Raw genomic sequence first — 21,737 nt, 5'->3', positions numbered from 1 at the left:
TTCTTACGGTTTTGAACGTTTTTGTGATACAGTTTTGCACTTTTTAGTACCTGACTGAGCTGACTTACAGGGAGGTTTTTGGGAGTAATTTTGATGCTCTTTTGGGAACTGTAAAAACAAACCCCAATCCCTCCAAGGCATTTGATTCCTAGAGCTGCTGCAGGTTTTTTGTGACTGCGGGGAGCAGAGGCCCAGCCCCACCCGCAGCTGCTAGCCTAGCACTAGTTTTCTATGTTGCAGAGGAGCTGGCTAGTTCTGCACAGCCCCACTCAAGACACTGGACTGGCTTGTGCCCCTTAGGCAGCAGCTGGCACCTGCCTCCCACGCTGAGGTGGTGTTGCCCTGGGGCACAGGAAACAACCACCAGCGTTCCAGCTCTGGCTGCAGCTGTACGGTGCAGGGGAGGAGGATGCTAAGCAAGCCGTGGCTCAGCCATGAAGCCATAACGAGGGGCCAGGGTGCTGTCTCATGAGCACACAGTGCCCCTTCGGCTCATCGTAGTGCAGATCACTGTGGACAGGCGACACGGGTGGCTTTCCTAGCTGGACTAGCTCGGGGCCTGGCAAGTGGGGGAGGGAAGAGCAGGGTTATTTTGAGAGCTGGAATTCAACCTGCGGCTGCTGGCCACTTCCCCCAAAGGCTCCTCTGCTGGAGGGGCTATGCCAGTCCTGCCCCCTCTACCTCCCACCTGAAAGGGCTCAGAGGCTGCAGCTCTGGAGCTGGTGCCCCTGAACATCACGCCCAGGCCCTCCCCCTCACAAGCTTTTTCCAGCATTAAAGGGCTTTGTCCATCCCTGACCACTGGAAGAATAGCAAAAAGGGAAGGGCCAGACAGCCTAGGAACAAAGCCAGAGCTAAGAGGAGCTTTGCCCCCAGCTTGTTTTGGTTACTGGAGGCTCCTCTCCCATGAGGGGAGCAGCATGAGCTCTAGCCCAGGAGCTCGCCTGCCACATGCATGGCCCAGGCTGCAGCCGACCATCCCAGCAGCATGCCTGGGGGCAAGGGGATCCTGTCACCAGCAGGGGGCTAGATCAATGCATGGTCAGCTGCAGCTCAGGGTTGAGCTATAGCACAAGGGTGCAGGTTCAGCCAGCAGGCAATCCAGGGGCTAACAGGACTGCACCTACCCAGGGACCTTGGTCAATGGCAGCAGGACAGCCGCTGCCCTCCGCCCCGACTGCGAATGTGTCTCTCTTTTTATTCTGCTCTTTTGAGTCTATTGCAAAAAATCTTTGTACAGCTTCTTCCATCAGTTACTGAAGTAAAACCTGCTCTTAAGCTGCTGGCTAGAGTCAGTTCTTCCCCTGCGCTAGGAGCACTGAGCCAAGGGCTCCCTGTCAGACAAGTTCCCAATCCCCCCTCATGCAGAGAAGCACTGTGACTTGGCCTGGGTCACAAGTCAATGGCAGGAGTGGTACAGGGACACTGCCTCTCCCCCCTATGCTATGATGGTGCAGGCAGTCCATGGGCAGGCCCTTATCTTCACAACCAGTGGGGAAACTGAGGCAAGGGCAAAGTGACTCAACCGGGGTGACAGTGAATCAGAGGCAGGAGCAGAGAACTGTGCTTAAAGGAAGGGGTGAGGCCAAAAGACACAGGTAGGGCTGATGTGACCCTAGCAGCATGCACCCCCTAGCCCCCAGTGCTCGGAACGCCCATGCAGTTGGGTAGGGTGCTCTCAGCAGGACACTGGAGACACAGTGCAAACATTCTGGGAGTCACACCCTTTATTTACCTAAACCAAGAAACCTGATGAGGGATCTTTAAATAAGAGCAGAGAGGGGGCTGGGTTCCGCACAGCAGGGCCTGCCAGGCTGCGGCCAGCCCTGCCAGAGGAGAGTCAAAGAGGCACGGGCAGCCCACTCTGGGGCCAAGAGGCACTTGTATTCAATCCGTGGGCAGTGCGGGGGCTCCGAGCCTGCCGCAGCTCCTCCCCTCCAAAGTGTCAGTCACAGCCGGGCTACCCCGGGGCCAGAGGGAGGCACGGCAGGTCAGTGCACCTGCTGCTGCTGGCTGTGGGGGGGCTCGCCCAGCAGCTCTGCAGAGGGCAGCGGGTGCAGCTTCAGCGGTGGGGCCGGCGGCTGCTCCTCTTCCACCGACTGGCTCCCATAGGCACTGTCCTCCTTGAGCTCTGAAAAGCAAAGAGCCAGCATGGTGACGAGGGCAGCCGGGCCCCTCCTGTGCGGCAGCCCTAGGGAGAGGGCTGAGGAACCAGGTGCACTCCACTGCCCCGCAGGCCTGTCCCAGCCCTTACCTGTGCTTTGCAGCTTGTCAGCTGTCTCCGCTTTGCGAAGCATCCTCACTCCCTCGCTGAGCCCCATGGAGTCCAGTGCCTCCAGCAAGCCCCCCAGGCTGCCGCCAGCGAGCTGGGGAGAGAAGGCAGTGAGAGCGGGCTCGGCAAGGGGACAAGGAGAGGAGGGGGGTTCCCCGCAGGGGGGACTCACCTCGTAACTGAGCAGGAGGCTCCCGCTCGGGGAGGCCGTGTCCTTGTACGTCTCCACCAGGCTGCGCAGGCCGAGTCTCTGGGCCAGCTCAGTCCAGTCCGAGCCACTGCGGTCCTGGTTCAGTAACTGCTCCAGGCCCTGCAGGGTGTTGCTGTCGAGTGACAGGATGGTCCCTAGATGGGGGAAAACACATCAGCCCATCGATGGGCCCAGCCCTGCTCAGACACGGCACCCCCATCCCAGAGACGGGCTGTCACTGCCATCCCAGCATGCTCAGCCCTCAGAAGGGAGGGTGTGACTGGGGGGACCCCTGCTCACCTGGCCTGGGGGCAGCAGGCTGCTCCGACTCTGGGCCCTGCAGCGAGGCACGCAGCAAGATCTCCCGCACCTGGGAGAGACACATACAAGATGTCTGAGCCGTATCCCGAGAGCATCCCCACAGCATGTTCCCCCCATTCCCTCACTGGGCTCACAAGTGCAGGCCGAGCTCCCCCAGCAGAGCCGGGACTCCCAGCACTCCCCAGAGAACATGCATGGAGTGGGCGTACTAGCAGGGGAGAGCAGGGGCAGGGAGTGAGCCCACACGCTGCTGCTCTGCTGGCCCCCGACAGCACCAGAGGCCCAGGAGAAGCTCCTGGGACCCCATCCTGCCAGAGCTGCAGTACAGAGGAGCCTGGAGGGCAAACACTCCTCTCCCCGCCACCAGCCCGAGGCTTCCACGGGAACCAAGGGCTGAGCAGAGCCCCCAGGCGGCCTGGGCAACAGGAACACCCAATACTGGACAGGATGCAGGTCCAGCCTTCAGGGTGGGAAGCAGCCACTGGCTAGGGGGCCAGTATTCCTGCACTGGCCCTTACAGAGCCCAACACCCGCCTTGGAGCCTGGCACTGGCCTCGCCAGACCTCTGGTCAGACCAGCCCCCAGAGCCCCACGCCCCTCAGACCCAGCATTGCAAGCTCATCCCATAGCGAGCCCCACATCCCAGGAGTGTCTCTGGGACCCCACCCCACACAACACCGCGGTGCCAACACCTGCCACGGAAGAGCGAAACATTTGTCCTTTAGCTTCTTTTGATGGGATTCAGCAGCTGGAGGGATGGCAGAGCTGCCAGACTCACGTGCCCAACCAGCGCTCTGGGACCCACCGCTCCCTCGCAGGGCAGCTCCCTCTCCAGAGCCAACCCACACTCTTGGGACTCCAGTTCCTCTGGTTTAACCCCTGATGCTCTGTACCTTGTGGCTCCTGGTTAAGTCAAGCGGTGTGTGTCTCCGGCGCTGCTTTGCACCCCGGGTGCCAGGCTCCCTGCTTCTGTGCTCAGCAGCGGTGCTGGTATCTGTGTGCTCTGTGTCTGACTCTCCCAGCTCCATGCCTGCCTCCTGATCCTCGGGCCCACTGTCCATGTCGCTACTGGCTTCGGACGAGGACGACCTCACTGGCTCATCATTCTCACAGAGGATGTCCCCTCCTGGGGACAAAGTGAGGTCAGAGCCCAGACAGCATGGTCCCCGGAAGAGGGTATGGCCCCTCCCACCTGCCCGGGCTGCGGCTGGCTCAGATCCCAGCACCCACACCTCCTTCAAGTCGCCCGTCTCCATTGGGGGGCAGGGATTCAGTCCAGGGAGGGTCGTTCACATGCCCTCCCCAGTGCCCCTGTTAGCCAGCCTGGCTTTGCAGGTCTCTGCTTCCATTTCACATCCCTCTCCTTGGGCCAGGATTCGGGGCAACTGGCTTGGCCCAGCATATGCAGAGGAAGGAGGTTACAGCATCACTTCAGATCTCACTCGCCCCAGAGGCCACCCCCAGCCTGGCCAGCAGAGCGCCCTCTGCTGGAGTTATCACTTCTGTCTGTACCTCAGCTGGCCTCCATCTGCCACCTCCCACTGGCTGGGCCTGTACACAAGCAGAGAGCCCACCCATTAGCCCTGCTCCCTCCTCTGGAGGCCAGTCTTGGTGGGAGGGCCAGACACGGGGGCACCAGGAAAGAGCCTGCCTCCTTATGCTGAGAAGCACCTAGCACAGCTCCGGTGCTACAGGTCTACCAGGCAGCAGCAAGGGCTGCTGGGATTGCCAGCCCCAGGGGAGCAGGGAGGAGCTACCTGCTTTGATGAGCATTTTGGTGAGGATGGGGGAGCCCAGGCCTGCAGCCAGGTGCAGAGGGGTGTTTCCAGCAAACGTCCGAGCATTGACATCAGCTCCCAGCTAGAGAGAAATGCAAGAGCCAATGAGGAACAGGCAGCAGCGACGCACCTAGAAGAGACATCGCCCCTGCATGCCGGTCGCAGCACCATGGGGGAACACAGACTGCCAGTCTCAGCAGCAGCTGTGAGCTCTCTGGGCAACAGAGCGCACAGGGACAGGCACAAGCCCTGCCCCACACAGCAGGGCCAGGCAGCCACATGCCCCACAGGCACCCCAGCCGGTGTGCTGCAACCACATACAGGATCCAAGGGAAACCAACCGAGCCAGTACGAGACGGTCGGGGGCAATTCTGAACCCCCTGCCCAACCCCACACCAACATGATGGGCCCTCCTGCAGCCAGACCGAGGAACCTGCCACTCCCGTCCCAAGAGCCCAGCCCCCAGGCAGACGAGAGCTGGGAACCTTGACCCCCCCCCCCCCCCCCCACCACCACCACCCTCCCAGACACCCTGGCTCCCTGCCCTGTACCTTCTTCACTAGGTGGCCGGCCACGTTGAGGTTCTCCATCTCCACAGCCAGGTGCAGGGGCGTCCGACCGCCCTGCCGCTCCACGGCATTCACGTCCGCTCCCATCCTCACCAGCAGGTCCAGGCAGGCCAGGCTCTTTACCCTCACAGCCAGGTGCACGGGGAGAAGGCCTGGAACATGGAGCAAGCTTTAGCACCAGCGGGGGGCTGTCACCCCCTCAACTTGCCCCACAAGGAGGACGTGTTCCCCCAGCTCCACCTGGAGCCCCAGCAGGGCAAGCTTCCCCCAGCCCTGCCCTGCAGGGGAGTTTGGACTCTGGCCCATGCTGACAAGGGCCTTTCGCGACGCAGATACATGGCCATTGCCAAGGGCTCGGAGGCTCATGTACCAGGGCAGGTGACTTCTGCGGGGGGGGCTGCAGGGACCATCCCTGTCTCATTTCACACAGGCCACTAAGCCTGGTTTGAACCAGTGACCTAGAGGATCCAGGCCAGCTTTGGGGCTTCTGGCCCTTTCTTGGAAGTCCAGCCCACAGGGAGGCAGAGCCCTGCTGAGAGCCAGTCTGCCCTTGGCTCAGTATCATCCCATCCCCGAGCATTCCCTGCCCAGGGTCCCCTCTCACCATGGTAATTGGGCGTGCTGAGCAGACAGGGGATGGTGGAGCCCAGGTGCACCAGCAGCGTCCTCAGCATGGCCTCGTCACCCGTCTGGAGCGCCAGGTGCAGCAGTGAGTTGCCGTAGCGATCCAGCAGAGTGGGGTCCGCGTGGGCCTGCAGCAGTAACCCCACCACCTGGTGCTGCTTGGTGATCACTGCCAGGTGCAAGGGAGTCTGGGAGGGAGACAGGAGACAGCCAGCTCACCGGGGGGGCCAAGAGCCAGCGGGATACTCTCAAACCGACAGCCCCACTCCCTTTGCTCTCACAGCAGGAGCCTCCAACCTTCCCACCACACTGGCACCTTCCAGCCACACCGACAACACAACCTAATCTCCCTGTGGCGAGGGGGGAGTGCTGCATCCCAACTCGGGATACATGGTTTTTCAGACCAAGGAGCCCGCCTCCCCTGGGGGACACACCCAGAGGCAGCCAGCTGGAGCTGGAGGAATGGACTCCCGGCACTGGCAAGCCAGGCCTCTGGCAGGATCTGGCATGGCCTGGGAAGCTTGAGGTCATGCTCTGCGAGCAGAGGGATAGGAAGAGGATGGCTCCAGCTAGAGGATCACAACAGCCCTTCATCAGCCAGGGAAAGGCAGGAATCCTGGAAGATGCCTCGGGCAGCGTAGGTGGGGCCCCAGGGAGCAGATGGGGTCACTGTACCTGCTGCAAGTGGTTGGCCACGTTGATGATCTGCTGGTTGGGGATGCTAAGGACAACCTGGATCAGCTGCTCAATCACAGTCGTCTGCTCATGGATGATGGCGAGATGCAAAGGCCTGCAGGCAGGGGGGGGATGGCAAGCTCAGAGCAGCAACTCAGCGGCTGTTCACTGCTGTGAGCCGGCACTGTGCTGCCCAGCCAGGCTGCTTGCCCCCTTCCCAGGCCCCATGCGGGCTCCAGCCCCAAACTCCCTTCCCGTTCTCCCTCCATGCTGGCCTTCCCAGCAGATCCCTGCTCCCAGTGACCATCAGTGTTAGGTTGCACAGGGTCCTGCACCCTATGGAGCCCTGAGCCACCATCCGTGGCCTTACCCAACTCCAGGGGGGAATGAATTCCACATGACCTGGCCCCATGCCCTGCATGGAAGGAGCTTTGTCTTCCTGGGCCAAAAAGGGAGCTGGCTCGAGAGACACATCTGCTCCTGGGGGAGAGGGAGCTAGCTGGCTCGGCCTAGACCCCATGTGCCAGAGCAGGGCTCTGTAGAGTCCTGGCCAGAGCTGGGTCTGCCCATCCCCAGGGAGCAGGATCCATTTGGGAGTCTCCAGGGACGGAGTGGAAAGGATCACGTGAAAGCTGTAAGGGCACAGGTCCAGCACAAGCCCACACACAAAACCAGAGCCCTCCACAGCTAGCGCTGTCCTCAAGCCCCCCAACCCCCTTCCCCGAGGACTCACGTGTCTCCGTTCTCATCCTGGGAGGCAGCCAGGTGCCGCTGCACGGCCAGCAGCATGCGTGGGTCAGCAGTGACCGAGTAGTCCAGCAGGGCATGGGCGCTGCGCTGAGCCAGAGCCAGCATCCTCATGCTGCAGAGCTGGGCTGGAAAGCAAAGCCGGGAGTTGGCCCCTGGACAGACAGCTCAGGGACCAGCAAGATCCACCCACCTAACTGGAATTGCCTGTCCTCCATTCTGCCAACAGCCTGGGAATGCCCCCACCCCGCCACACACACTGTGCCTCAGACCCCTCTTTCAACCCAGCCCTTCCCTCGCCGTCTCCCCACCCACCATACCGTGGTAATGCAGCTCCTGACGGTGGCTCTCCTCTCGCGGGCAGGGCTGCTTCCCAGTCTCCGCAGGCAGGTGCTTGCCATCCCCCTCCTCTTCCATGTTGGTCATCTGCACCCCCCCTTGGTAGCCGCCCACGGGGTGGGGGCCAGACGGGTAGATGTTGTTGTAAGTCAGCCCCGAGGAGTATGGATAGTTTATATTCCCGCCTGCAGACCAAGAGGGAAAGAGCTGTGACAAAGGCAGGATCTGGGGGAATGCCAGCTCCCCCCCCCCCATATTGCTGCTGCTGGCTCTGAGGCAGATCAGGAGGGTTGGGGTCTACCAGGCCAGCCTGGGATGAGTAACTTGCCCTGCCATAGCTCCCCACAGCGGGGAACAGCTCAACTCACCTCCGCCAGAGCCAAAGCCACTGCTTCCCCCGCCGGCCCCTCCCATGTGCGAGCCCCCACCAAAGTGCTGGGGGAACTGAGGCAGCACCTTCTTCCGCTTCCTCTCCACCTCCTCCTTATCTGCAGGCAAGACACATGGGGGAGGATCAGGACCCAGCCCGACCTGTGCTGGGACAGCACTTTCCTGGAAGCTGCAGCTCCTTCTCGGGGCTCAGTGCAAGCAGACAGTGGCTCCGAGCCGAGTCAAGTCAACCTGAAGAGCCCCCCACCGAGCACCACTCACCTTCCACCACTGGGTAGTAGGTGAACTGCTTGGAGTCGCTCACGTCCCCCCCACGCTTCCGCTTCAGCTGCAGGAAGACAGTGACGGGGCGGTCGATCTTGGGCTTGTGGTAGGGTGGTGTGCGGAAGACGATGGCGTACTGCAGGCAACCCAGGAGAGGGAGTTATGCACTGGTGCCACCTTCACAGCCCCACGCTCCCCATGGCAACCCCAGCAGTACAGCCTGGCCACCCCCAGGATCCCACCACCCTGGCAATCGCGCATCCCCAGCCTAGCAGGCAGAATGAGGTGCCGCTCATGCCAAAACCCTCATGCCACTCGGGTGGCACAGGACCCTTCCCCCACTCTCCACCCGCACAGCAGCCCTGCCCCCCTCCTGCCCACTGCACCTGCTTGTGAACATCCGTAGGGGAGAAGTCACCGAAGGCCTGCCAACCATTCTCATCATCCTCGTAGAACCGCACCTCAATGTCATCTGGGGGGGAGAGCGGAGCAGTTACCATGGGGGCTCCGGCAGCGCCCAGCCTGCCTCACTCCTCCCACACAGCGCAAGGACCCTGCTTCCTCCTCCTCTCCCACAGCTGCCTTAGAACCAGAGTAGCTCAGCATTCCCAGCCACTATCCTTATCCTCCTCTGTCTCCCCAGGCGCAAGGCACAACACAGCCCTGACCCCAAACACCAGCCCCAGAGCAACAAGCTTCAGCAAGGATGAACGAAAATGGCTCCAAGTAACTGCAGGTCTTGGAGAAGTGGTGCTCACAGGGGCACGGGGCAGAGGTATGCCCGTTGTGGGGTTATGTTAAATAACTACATGGTTCGGATGGGCTTTCTCCTCACAACCCAATCCATCTCAGGCTGAACCCCCTACTCCCTGGCAGGCCGGGCCAGAGACACATGTATCTTCCCCCACTGCCTCTGCCTCCGGCTTCTCTCAGCTCACCCACCCATCACCAACCTGGCCATTGACCCAAGACTCAGCCTGCTGTCCAGCCAGTCTGGCTCCAAAAAAGGCTCACCCAGACGGGGAGGAGGGAGTTCCAGCTAACCCTCAGAGCATCCTACCGAAACACGGGCCGCTGAGAGAGCCTGAGACCCCACACAACAACTTGCTCTCCCACCCCCAGAAGGAGGAGCACATAAGCACGCCGAGGTGCGTTTTGGAGGGGAATGACAGCAAAGGACCCAACTGGCTGCTGGCAGGCTCCTTACCTTTCTGAACTTTATCGCACAGCAAGTAGACCTCGTCCCCTCCCCGCACTGAGCCAGCTGTCTTATCCATCCGGGAGATCTTCAGGTTGGAAGCCCCAGGTGACTCTGTGGAGCAGGAAAGCATTTAGAGCTCAGCCACAGAGGCACTGCCCAGTCCTGGGGATGCACGGCAGTAACACAGTGGGGAGGGGTGGGAACAGGGAGAGAATGTGAGGGAAATCTCCAGAGAGTCACACATGAGTCACGGCAAAGTCCCTGATCTGTGACTCATCCGCCATCCTCCCTTCCCCCAGCATGCCCCACAGGGCAGCTCCTTGCTCCTGGCAGGGGTGATGGGGAGAACAGGCACCCACTTGCCACAATCGAGCCCACCGACTAGCAACACAGCCCAGGGGAAATACCCCTTAGCTCGAATCAGTGGGTTCAGGGGAAACGCCCCCTTTAAGCTGCCAAATGAGGGTTCCCAACAAGGACACACCCTTCCCCCATGGGCAAGTTCAGGGTCCAGCAAGGACGTGCCCTGAGGAGGCCACATCTCCTGCTGGCCACTCCCTGCATTGTGAGAGGGGAGCTGGGTTGAGCAGAGCCCACGATCAGTTCTGGGCCAAGGGGGTTCCAGGTACATGCGCAGCATCTTTCTCTCCAGGAGGTGCTGGGCACGTTAAATCTGCTGCGGCTCGGAGCAACGGCAGGTGCCATTGGGTCTGGCCAGTGCCTGCACTTACTGCTGTCGTGGATCGGGTCTGAGATTACAGGATTCAGGGGCAGCGTGAAGTTCCCGTTGCTGTCGCGGAGGTAGGCGGTGAAACGGAGGCGCACGATGCTCAGGTCCATCACCTTCTTCAACTCCTTCGCCTCCACCTCAATCTCACGCAGCTCAGACTCTGCACGAGAGAGGGAGCAGAAGTCTGGGTTACAGACCGCCTGGCAACGGGAAAGGACTCTGGCTCAGAGCTCCCAGAGTCCTCCCTCCCCCACACCAGCACACAGCCTACACCAATGCATCCCTCCTGCAGGCTGTATCCACCCACCCCCAAGTCTGTGCAGCTCTCCTGCGGACTGTGCAAGGGGTCAGGCCCACTCCAGATCCCCAGTCACTAGACCCTCTACAACCCATGTCTGGGCCCCCCACCTTGATTCCATGGCCCTTCCCTCCTAGCAACATACGAGAGACCCATGCCCACCCACCCCCACCCCCAATTCCCTGCAGACTGTCCTGCAGCTCTCAGACCTACTGGGCATCCTTCCTTGCTGCCTGTGCCCAGAGCACCTGGCTCCACCATGGAAGAGCCCTCACCTGTCAGTGCCTGATTTCTATTGCGTATCTTCTGCTGCTTCAGCTTGTCCTTCATGATCTCCATCATGTTCTTCTTGGTCACGTGGAGCACCCCAAGGTTGTTGAATCTGAGAGAGAGGAGCCCAAGGCCCAATCATAGAGTGAGCACAGGAGAGTGGGGAAGAACATAAGAATGGCCGTACTGGGTCAGACCAAAGGTCCATCCAGCCCAGTATCCTGTCTGCCGACAATGGCCAATGCCAGGTGCCCCAGAGGGAGTGAACCTAACAGGCAATGATCAAGTGATCTCTCTCCTGCCATCCATCTCCACCCTCTGACAAACAAAGGCTAGGGACACCATTCCTTACCCATCCTGGCTAATAGCCATTAATGGACTTAACCTCCATGAATTTATCTAGTTCTCTTTTAAACCCTGTTATAGTCCTAGCCTTCACAACCTCCTCAGGCAAGGAGTTCCACAGGTTGACTGTGCGCTGTCTGCCCACCAGCTATAGCAGGAGGGGGGGGAGGTGGATGCCAGTCATTGAAACAAAGCTAAAGAAGACAAAGGGAGGGAAAGCACTGGGTAGCCAGTGGGTTCAGGGCAAGGTGGGAGATTAGGGAGCAAGGAGTTGGCTATTTAAGGGAGCCTTGATGCAGAAGACATCCAAAGCAGTTGGGAAAGGGTCAGTGTAATGCCAATGTACAGACAGCGGCATTCTAGGGAAAGGCCAGACGGTCACTAGCTTTACCTGGTGTGGAGATTAGACATGCAGGCCTGCGAGTGACACTCCTGGCAAGTATGAGGACACAGCACTGATTTGGGGGGGATGCAGATTGAGTCAGACGAAGGCATCTGAATCTAACTAGCCTGCTGCAGAGCTAACTGTCCGTGTCCAGTCCACTAATGTGCTTTGATCTAGTCCTGATTCAAAGAGGAGCAGATCAAAGCACTCTAAGAAACGTTAACGTGTGTCAACAGGACGCAGGCTAGTGCAGGTAGACTGTAGATAAGCCATGAGCTGGATTTTTAATGAAAGTTACTAGGGCTAGAGACCAATAAGCTTAATATCTAGGAGAACCACCCATATAGCCCCTGCCTCAGCCCAGCTGTGAGGAAAGACTCTGTAGCAGAGTTCACGCACCTTCCTGAGAACCTCACCGCTTTTACAGGACTTTCACTAGTGCCCTGTGATTCACCTGCTGTTCAAACAGAACTGCTGTTCTCAGAGAAAAAGAGTCGTCCCTCCACCACAGGGGTGGGTTTCTTGTGCATTAGTTCACTCGTTCACGGTGTCTCCCACTCACTACAGCCAGCTATGAGCTCTGCCTGCTTCAGCAATGGCACAAGGCTTGCCAGCGAGTTTCACGCAACAGATTAGCGGATAAGCCCTTTCCACGTGGGCTAGGCATTTGTGAAGGTGGATAAGGCACTGGCTAGAAAGCAGAGGGCTGGGGCTCAAAAGCTGCCTAGTGCAAAGCATGAGAAGTGAAGTCCATGGAATACGTTACTGTTGCTGCTAGCCATCAGGACACCTGCAGAGGATGCCAAGCTAAGAGCCAGAGGAGATCCCATGGGGATGGAGCGGTGCAGAGGACAGCTGATCTATCTGCTCAGCACATCAGAGTAACACTAACACCACCCGGTACCCACTCAGTTGCAGACCGGCCTCTGGCCAGGTGCCCGAGCAAGCCTTCCCCAGCCTTAGGCACCAGTACGTACTGTGCCGTCATGTCCTTAGGTCCCACTGTCACGATGCAATTGCCAGCCTCGTTGCACTGCTTCCCCACCAGGCTGTGAGCATGCACTCGCGGAGGGTCGCTGTGGGTCACCAAGTCTACCTCTATCCGCACCACACCTCCGTAGTTGCAGATCTGATGGGAGAAGGGGGGTGAGAGGAGGCCAGAGCGTTCCCCCCCGGCAGGCGTGAGAGAGTGGTGCACAGGCTGCAACCTCCCCCCCCCCATGGCATTCTATCCCTGGAGTCACCGCCCTGCTCTGTTGCAGCACTGCCTCTGCTGACGGCTCCCCTGGGGCCACACTCCCCCTCAACTGCTCCCCGAACTCTTGCAAGCCCCTCGGGGCAGGAACAAGTCTTGTCCTCAGCACCACGAACATACAGGGCTTTATTAATATCTCCACGGAGACTCACATGCCTCCTCAAGGCCCCAGAGCAGTCACCTCTGCACATGCAGACAAGGTGCTGCGGGTAACCCCAGGTACCCACGGCCGCACAGAGCAGCACCATCTCCTGCATGCATGACACTCACCTTGACAGTAGGGTAAGTCTTGCGTCCCTTCTCGCTGGATGCTCCGGGCAGCCCACCATGTGAGGGGCCTTCACAGCCGTACCGGAACCGGAACCCGCGCTGCAGAACCAGAACACCAGGTCACTGCACTGCAGAGGCACTCAGCCAAAGAGCCCCAACACACTGGGCAATCAGGGGAAAAACCCGCATTTCATGCTGCAGGCAGTCGAGTTACCAACCTCATACACACATTACTGACCACTGGGGGGACTGAGTGAGAGCACTGGCCAGGGGAACTCACAGCTACTCCCACCCCAGGTTCTTCTAGCAGGAGGCATTGTGGGGAATAAGTGAGGAGATGCTGCTTGTGCGGAGCTCACAGCTACCCAGTGAGAGATGGTCCACAGAGTCCTCACCTGTTTTGGCTGCTCGATGATGATGAGATACGGACCTTCGGCTGGAGAAGAGAAAGGAAAGACACCAAGTGAAAAATGCATATCTACATGTGGGTGCCAATGGTTTAAAACCCACCGACAGTGGCCGAAAGGGAGAGGAAAGAGGGGGAGGCAGGGTCAATGCTGGAGGTGAAGTCAGTTCATCCGCGCCCTATAGCAGAGCCAGGGAGGGGGTCCCACAGCATCTGTGGGGTAACAGTGTTTCTGGAAGCAGCATTAATGGGGGGTAAGAGCCGTGCTGAGGAGGGAAGGAGACAGACCAGGCCTTCCCACTTACAAGAGCCCTAAGATCACATAGGGAGGGATGGGGACCCCCGGGAACTGATTGCAGGCCGACCCCATGCGCGAGACTGCAGCCAGCCACGTACAGCAGGCTCCCCACAGCTGAGTGGGAAATTTCTGCCGCTCCCAGAAGAATTCACACCCCACCGCTCTGACCCAAGATCCTGGTCAGCCCAAGCAACGATATGACGTGAACCAGCTTCTCGGGAATTCCCCTCTCCCTGTGCTCCTTGCGCTGTGTGTCTTGGGTGAGGCACCTGGAATGAGGCAGCTCCCTGACACACACGCACACACCCCCGCCGCAGCCCTGCGTGAGTGCTGGGCCAGGACCTTACCAGTCTCCATCAGCGGCTCCTTCTGCTCCATCATGTGGGAGCTGAACTGGAAGTCGTCATAGTCGATCCCATCCAGGCACTTCATGGAGAAGGAGAGGGGGAGAGCGGAGAGTGAGACCCTGCTAGCATCTGGGGTGCAGGGTGTACCCCCACATGGCAGAACAAGAGGGGGGACCCCCTCCCTTGAGCCAGGCACAGAAGTGCCACCCCCAACCCAGATGCAGCCCATTTGAGGGCCACACCCCAATACCCGCCCCAGAGCCAGCTGAAGCGAGACCCTCCCCCCAAGCCCCAGCCCCCCATCCCAGAGCGGGCCCAAGCGGGACCCCCCAGGTCTGAACCGCCCCAGCGCGGGGGGAGGAGGGGGGCGGCCGGGACTCACCGCGTTGTAGGGCTCGTCCATGGCGGAGCCGGACTGCACTGCGGGACCTGGGCCGGGCCTGCGAGAGAGGCGAGAGCTGAGCGGGCCGGCGGGGAACGGGGGGGGGGGGGCAGGAAAGTTGGGGCCGCGCCGCCCGGAAAGTCCCTAGAAATCCAGCCCGGGGCTGGAAATGACGGGCCCGCGCGTCACCGGTCCGCCGGCCCGCCCCCGCCCCGCGGGGCCACTCCCCCGGCAACTCCCGGTACCCCGGGCCGACCCCGGCTAACTCCCCCCGCCCCGCGGGGCCACTCTCCCGGTACCCCGGGCCGACCCCGGCTAACTCCCCCCGCCCCGCGGGGCACCCCCGGGCCCCCGCTAACTCCCCCGGCGCCCTGCAAACTCCCCCCCGCCCCGCGGGGCCACTCCCCCGGCAACTCCCGGTACCCCGGGCCGACCCCGGCTAACTCCCCCCGCCCCGCGGGGCCACTCTCCCGGTACCCCGGGCCGACCCCGGCTAACTCCCCCCGCCCCGCGGGGCACCCCCGGGCCCCCGCTAACTCCCCCGGCGCCCTGCAAACTCCCCCCCGCCCCGCGGGGCCACTCCCCCGGCAACTCCCGGTACCCCGGGCCGACCCCGGCTAACTCCCCCCGCCCCGCGGGGCACCCCCGGGCCCCCGCTAACTCCCCCGGCGCCCTGCAAACTCCCCCCCGCCCCGCGGGGCCACTCCCCCGGCAACTCCCGGTACCCCGGGCCGACCCCGGCTAACTCCCCCCGCCCCGCGGGGCACCCCCGGGCCCCCGCTAACTCCCCCGGCACCCTGCAAACTCCCCCCCGCCTCGTGGGGCCACTCTCCCGGTACCCCGGGAAGACCCCCGCTAACGCCCCGCGGGGCCAATTCCCTGATCATTCCCGGGCCCCCAACCCCCACTAATTCCCTCTGCCCCCCAACCAGACCCATGGCGGCCCCCGGACTGCCCAGCCCACGGGGCCACTACCCCGGGCACGCCCGGCCCCCCAGCCAGGCCCCCTCGTCCTGTGCCCACTAACGCCCTCTGCCCCCCAACCAGACCAGTGGCACTCCCTGGACTCCCCACTGCCTAGCCCACGGGACCACTACCCCGGGCACTCCCGGCCCCCCAGCCAGGCCCCCTCATCCTGTGCCCACTAACGCCCTCTGCCCCCCCCCCCCGCCAGACCCCTGGACTCCTCGCTGCCTGTCCCTGGCCCTGCCAACTCCTCCTGCTCCCAGCCAACTCCTCCTACCCAGACCCCCCAGCACCCCACCAACTCCCCGCTGCCCGCCCTGAGGGGCAACTCCCCAGTACCTCCCGAACTCCTCCCAACCCCCAGCCACCCCGCTAACTTCCCCCACTCCTCAGCCAGAAAGGCTTCCTCCACACCCCCTATACATACATGCACCCAGACTCCCCCCAGACTTCGAACACACACACCCCAACTCCTCCTACACCACATACACTAACCCCTGCACACACAGACTCCTCTGACCCCAACACTCAGACTGCTCTAAAACTTTTTCCCCGACACACAAAAATGCACCATTCCCCGACTCCCTCTCACCCCGCCCTATTCACAACATGCTGCAACTCACCCCTCCAGTTACCCCTCACCCCACATACACATCGAATGCCACTCCACTGTTTACACTATCCACACACTGACTCTCCTCCACGCACAATCTGAGCCCATGCATGCGCACACACACCCCCTACCTTAGTCGCGTGCTAGTCCGGAACATCGACTCCTCTGCACACATCCCAAAGTCTGTGAACACCTCCACACACACACACACAGTCTGAGCCCCTACACACATACACACACACCCTTTAGTCAGGTGCCAGACTGGAACGCTGACTTCCCTGCACACACTCACAGTCTCTAAGCCCCTCCACACACACACACACACACACACACTCAGTCAGGTGCCAGTCCAAAGGAGTAGCCAGCTTGCTGCAATGCTGCCAGGCTGGCTGTGTGACCTCAGGGGGTGGTGCTGGGGAGAGCTATGCAAACCATTTCCTACCCTTCTGAAACACAGAGGGAGTTTTCACCTCGAGCACAAGAGATTCACAATCAGTCAGTCACTCCAAGGGCTCTGCAGAGAGACAGAGATGGGGTTGGCCCTGCCCTAGGCCGGAAACTCCAGCAGGCTGCCTGCTTTCCCCACTGCCAACTCTCGCTTCTGCTCTGAGTAGCTATCCCGGCATCAGGCTCTGCCGGAGAGCCCAGCAAAGATTCCATGGCCCTTTCTATAGCGTCATGGGTTTGCCCCTGCCTCCTCCACCTAAGTCCCCTCTTCCCTACTGCTGGTGTGCAGCATGCTATGTTCCAGCTGGCAGGCCCCTCCACCCCAGAGGTGGCTGCATTTCAGAAGTGGTGAGCTTGTCCAGTGTTTTGTGATCCTTGGAGATGAAAGGCAACAGGGATAACACCTGATGCCCAGCTACATCCAACTCCACAGGTCCCTTCCCCACGAACTGCCCTTCCAAAGACAGAAACCTTCGCAAGGTAACGCAACACCAGACTGCGAAGAACACATCTCAGACCAGCCCGGTGTACATGCAACTGACCTTGAGCTCAAGGGGGGGGAGGAAGGGGAGGTGCAGCTCAAATCCTCCCCCTCCTCCCCGAGATTTGCTGTCAGTAGCTTCACATGGATAGAACACCCTCTGTGCTCAGAGCTAATTGGCACTGCTCCCCCTCCCCAAAAAGTGGCCTGGCTCCACAGCCACCCGCCCGCAGCCCCATCCTTCACACCACTGCCACTGTCCCCCCCACCCCACTCTATGCACTGAGACAGTCCACCACGGCCAGTCCTCTTTCAAGCCAGGTCCTGGTCATCCTCCCACTTCAGACACGACACCCTTAACAGCTCCTGTTTCCCCCTCCACTCACAGAGGGCTGAAGGATAACTCCCAACACCAATTGCTGCCTCCTGTTCCCCCATCCGGGGATCCGAGCACAGATCTCTGAACCTGCTCGCCCTCCCCACCCCCAAGCGCTGATGTTCTGACCCAGCCAGACCCCCAGAGAGCAGGGCGAGAAGAGGAGGCACTTTCCCATCTCGCCCCACCCTCCAGAGATAGTAGCAGAATGGCTTCTGCGGGGATGTGCCCAGCCTGCATTGAGGTCCCTCTCCCTCTGGGAAGCAGGCACTCAGCCCCTGCTACAGAACTGGACAGTCGGAGTCGAGATACTCAGAACTGGTCACATCTAAACCAGCCATGGAGGAGGGAGTGTTAGCGGCAAGTCAGTGCTGCTGAAGAGTGCAGGGCTGAAAACAGAGGGTTTCGGTCTAAACCTAGAATAGGTACAGCCGGAGCAGCAGTGGGGCAAACTTCCCTCACACCCTGTGCCAGTGACTCGCCCCTCCCTCGGCAGATTGAGGAAAGAGTTTGTCTCCATGGCCCGCTCAGCCCTTGGCTTCTGCAGCCACAGGGCTCAAGTCCTGCCCACGGGACAGAAACCATCAGAGATGTGAATGGCCAGGAAGTGGTACTGCAGATGTGGGCCAGGATCAAAGTGGAGCCCTCAGTGCCATCTAGTCCTTTTCCAGATTGGTTTCTCCCCACCATTCAGCGATAGCAGCATGTTTCTGATTCTTCAGTGCTCTCATACCATGAATTTCTGAATCACTGGCTGCTGGCAGGTCCCACTCTGGGGATTTTGGGTGTGTGGGGGAGAGTGAGGGGAAGGAAGGGGATTGCACAGTCAGTGACTCATTTTCTTCAGAAGTCAAAGGGAGGAAAAACTTTTCAAGGAGATTTTCCCCCTGCTCAAGGTCTAACCACAGGCTGCCCTGCATGCATGGCCATGGTGGGGCCCTGCAGCTGCATTTCACTCCTGAGTCTACATGCCTTGCCAAACTCTTCCACAGTCCAACCAGCCAGTCTTGTCGCACGGAAGCACTACAAAGAGATGCTGTTAAATGGGGAGGGGAGCTCTGTAGAAACCTCTGGGGATGCAATTAGGAGTCTGAGAAGGATCAGGGCTATTTGGCTGCAGGCAGACTCCAGCATCACAAAGCAAGCCTGGGACTCAGCCATTGCTCAAAAGCAGCTTATGAACAGAGAATGGACAGCATATTATGGCACCCCCTCGCCTTGCTCTGGAATTGGGGGAGACAATCTCCAGCAAGTCAGATCTAGGCCAGCCCATCACAACAGGCTTGACTGCCTGATCCATAGACCCTTTCTGATAGGCTGTCTGCGCTGTATGGACATTAAAGGATTGCTGGCATTTTCATAAAGGATAGTGGGTGGGTTGCACCAATGTCTTTGGGCAAAATGGATTTCCCCCATCCGTTGTTTTATTCTAGCAGTGCATTGAGTGACGTGACTAACATCAGTCATGTGGTTGTGTGCCGTGGAGTTCTTTTGGAATATTTTATCATCTACACACATGTATTGCTCCATGTAAGAGAAGGCAGGTCAAAGAAACACACCTGGCTCTTGGAGCAGAAGGTGGGGGGGGTCTGGGATGGTCCTTAGATCCCGAGGGACTTCGTTCCACAGTCTTGGGCCAGCCTTGGAAAAAGTCTGGCTCCTGCACAGACGAGCTTCACCCTTATCATAGAGAGTTCCACTGTGCCAGAGGAGCCAAGTTGTCAACCACGATCTTCATCCGGCACTTTACACTCTTTTAGCTACCCTGGGCCCAGGCCCTGGTTCTCCTTGAAGATAAGGCCAGAGACCTTGATTTGCTATTCTACAGAAAGCAAGTGTAGGGCTGCTGCACTACACCCCAGAAATGGTTGCATTTCAGTGATGCAGCCTGTGTAAGCACTTTGGGTTCCTTCAGGATGGAAGAGACTACAAAACCAGAAGACGATACGCAGCCTGGAGCAGCATCCTTTTCCATCTTGTGTCTGATGTGTCATCTCCTGTCCTTGATCCCCTAGTCTCAGCTCCCCAGACGTACACTATCTAGTTACTTCCCTTTGTAAGCAATTTTCCTCCCCATCCACCTGAAAAGTGACATTTTATCTCCCGTAAGATACACATTTCGAGGCTGTGGTGGGCTCCTAGGCATGGAGAATGCAGAGAGCCAGGAATCCAGCTACTGAGTTCTGGGTGCGATACAGGTGCCGACGGCTACAACTTCGAACTTGCAGAAGAATTTCATTTCCCTGGCCTATTTTGCATGGATAGAGCAAGCGCCTGGAGCCCCTTGGGAAAGTGAGAGCACGACAGCCACATAGCGCCCTCTGCAGAATAGCTCAGCAATTGCTGCTCTGACTGTCCAAAACTAGACGGCTCCAATTAAGGGCCTGCCAGTGCCAAGTAAAGCTGATTAACTGTTTCATGCTTGCAGCTCGTATGAATATGACCCAGTATTCCAGGTATTATTTTTGCAGCAGCTTCTAAACATGCTGACTCATACAGCTTATCATTTTCCAGGAGGGAGTGGAACGCATCCCATGCATGAGATGTATACCGTAAGAGCGCCCAGAGGCTACAGGGATGGATGTTTCAGAGACGCAGACACAGGGGATGATGCGCAGTCCCAGATCCATTGCTGAAGTACCCAACGTATGCATAGAACTAGCTATTCCTCTATCTATGCATCTTACCCCTCCTCCCTATGGGGGCCTCCTCACCATTTATCTTTACTGGATGCGTTATCACTGATCTCAGCTCATGTCTTATTCATCAGCATCCTGCTGTATTTTCAACCTACCCTCATATCCTGCACAGTTTCACCTGGCTGGCCCTCTACTCTGTCCTCCAAAGAGTTAATGCAATAACTAACAGCAAGTACAGGAGCAGCGCAGACCCAACAGGATCCCACTTGGACACCAAGAACGACTGCGTTCAATGTTTTTCATGGGAAAGGGAAGGCTATTTATTTTATAGTAACTGGAGTTCTCTGGGATGTGTGCTCCCCATGGATATTCACTGCAGTACTCACTGAGGACGAGGGTGTGAAGACTGCTGTGCCAAACATCCCAGAAATGAAGTTTTCCAACTTAGAATCATAGAATTGGAGGACTGGAAGGGACCTTGAGAGGTCATCTAGTCTAGTCCCCTGCATAGGGGTACTTCCCGGGTGGCATGAGGTTTCTGGTAGAATACCAGCAGATGGATGGACTGATTCAGGTGGAATTCAGGGGGAACCTTTGGGATGAACTTGGGATGTACCCTTAGGGACACTTTATCCATATGGAGTACCATACAGGGTCCATTATAGAATCATAGAATTGTAGGACTGGAAGGGACCGCAAGAGGTCTTCTAGTCCAGTCCCCTGCATGCAAGGCAGGACTAAGGGCTGGTCCACACTACCCGCCTGATTCGGCGGGTAGAGATCGATCTTCTGGGATCGATTTATCGCGTCTCATCTGGACGCGATAGATCGATCCCAGAAGCGCTCCCCCGTCGACTGCGGAACTCCTGCTCGCCGAGAGGAGGAAGCGCTGTCGACGGGGGAGCCTGCCTGCGCCGCGTGGACCCGAAGTAAGTAAATTTAGTTCGATCTAGGAAACGTCGACTTCAGCTACGCTATTCTCGTAGCTGAAGTTGCGTTTCCTAGATCGATCCCCCGCCCCAGTGTGGACCTGCCCTAAGTGTTATAGACCATCCCTAACAGGTGTTTGTCTAACCTGCTCTTAAAAATCTCCAATGACGGAGATTCCACAACCTCCCTAGGCCGATGGTTCTCAAGCTTTTTTTTCCCCACGGACCACTTGAAAATTGCTGAGGGTCTTGGTGAACCACTTAATATTTTTCCAAATGTTGTTTGTACCGTTAGCTAACTATTGTAAAGCGCTTTGGATAAAAGCGCTATATAAAAAAAAACTTAATAATGAACTTTTTTTGTTCTACAAATAAAAGCGCACAATTCATATTTTAATATCAGTAATCTTAGCTTTCTAATGCAATGGATGTGCCCTCTCTCCCCCCCACCGCAGCAGCCCCCGAGCTGGGGCTGGGAAGGAGGGGGGGGTCTCTCCCTCTCTCCCCTGCCATGGCAGCCCCCCGAGCTGGAGCTGGGAAGGAGGGCCGTCTCTCCCTGGCAGCCGCAGCCCTGGAGCTGGGGAAAGTCGCCTCTTTCTCTGGCCATCGCAGCCCTGCATGTCCCAAATTCCCCCCACCTCCTCTTCTCACCCACTATCCCCTCCCACCTACCCCCCTCAAGGCCACGACCTCACCTTACATGTGTGTCTTCTCCAGGTTTCAGGCACCTAATTAGTGGAGCCATGCCTGCGCAGCATCACTAATTAGGTGGATGGCCCTTCATTCTTTTGTGTGCGGCCGCCCAGGCATGCACCTTAGAGGGAACCTCTGTCCTAGGCAATTTATTCCAGTGCTTAACTACCCTGAAAGGAAGTTTTTCCTAATGTCCAACCTAAACCACCCTTGCTGCAATTTAAGCCCATTGCTTCT

At 58.9% G+C, this 21,737-nt stretch overlaps 1 protein-coding gene across 1 annotated transcript; it reads right to left on the bottom strand.

Annotated features, from left to right (window-relative positions):
* Positions 1-1,709: 1,709 nt before the first annotated feature.
* Positions 1,710-16,167, bottom strand: NFKB2 (nuclear factor kappa B subunit 2). Its single transcript, XM_065407492.1, has 23 exons — positions 16,067-16,167; positions 14,357-14,414; positions 13,975-14,053; positions 13,319-13,359; positions 12,924-13,022; positions 12,376-12,527; positions 10,674-10,780; positions 10,102-10,260; positions 9,377-9,481; positions 8,556-8,641; positions 8,167-8,305; positions 7,884-8,003; positions 7,497-7,700; positions 7,163-7,304; positions 6,430-6,544; positions 5,735-5,942; positions 5,113-5,282; positions 4,541-4,643; positions 3,677-3,909; positions 2,763-2,832; positions 2,445-2,617; positions 2,255-2,366; positions 1,710-2,131 (listed from the first exon to the last, which is right to left on the bottom strand). Exons 1-23 carry the CDS (start codon positions 16,165-16,167, stop codon positions 1,992-1,994), a joined length of 2,916 nt encoding a protein of 971 aa, XP_065263564.1. The 3' UTR covers positions 1,710-1,991.
* Positions 16,168-21,737: the final 5,570 nt, after the last annotated feature.

This window comes from Emys orbicularis, chromosome 7 (assembly GCF_028017835.1).
Source record: "Emys orbicularis isolate rEmyOrb1 chromosome 7, rEmyOrb1.hap1, whole genome shotgun sequence".
NCBI classification, from domain to species: Eukaryota; Metazoa; Chordata; order Testudines; family Emydidae; genus Emys; species Emys orbicularis.
Note: the sequence above shows the minus strand (reverse complement) of the source record. Positions and strands in the feature narration are given on the sequence as shown.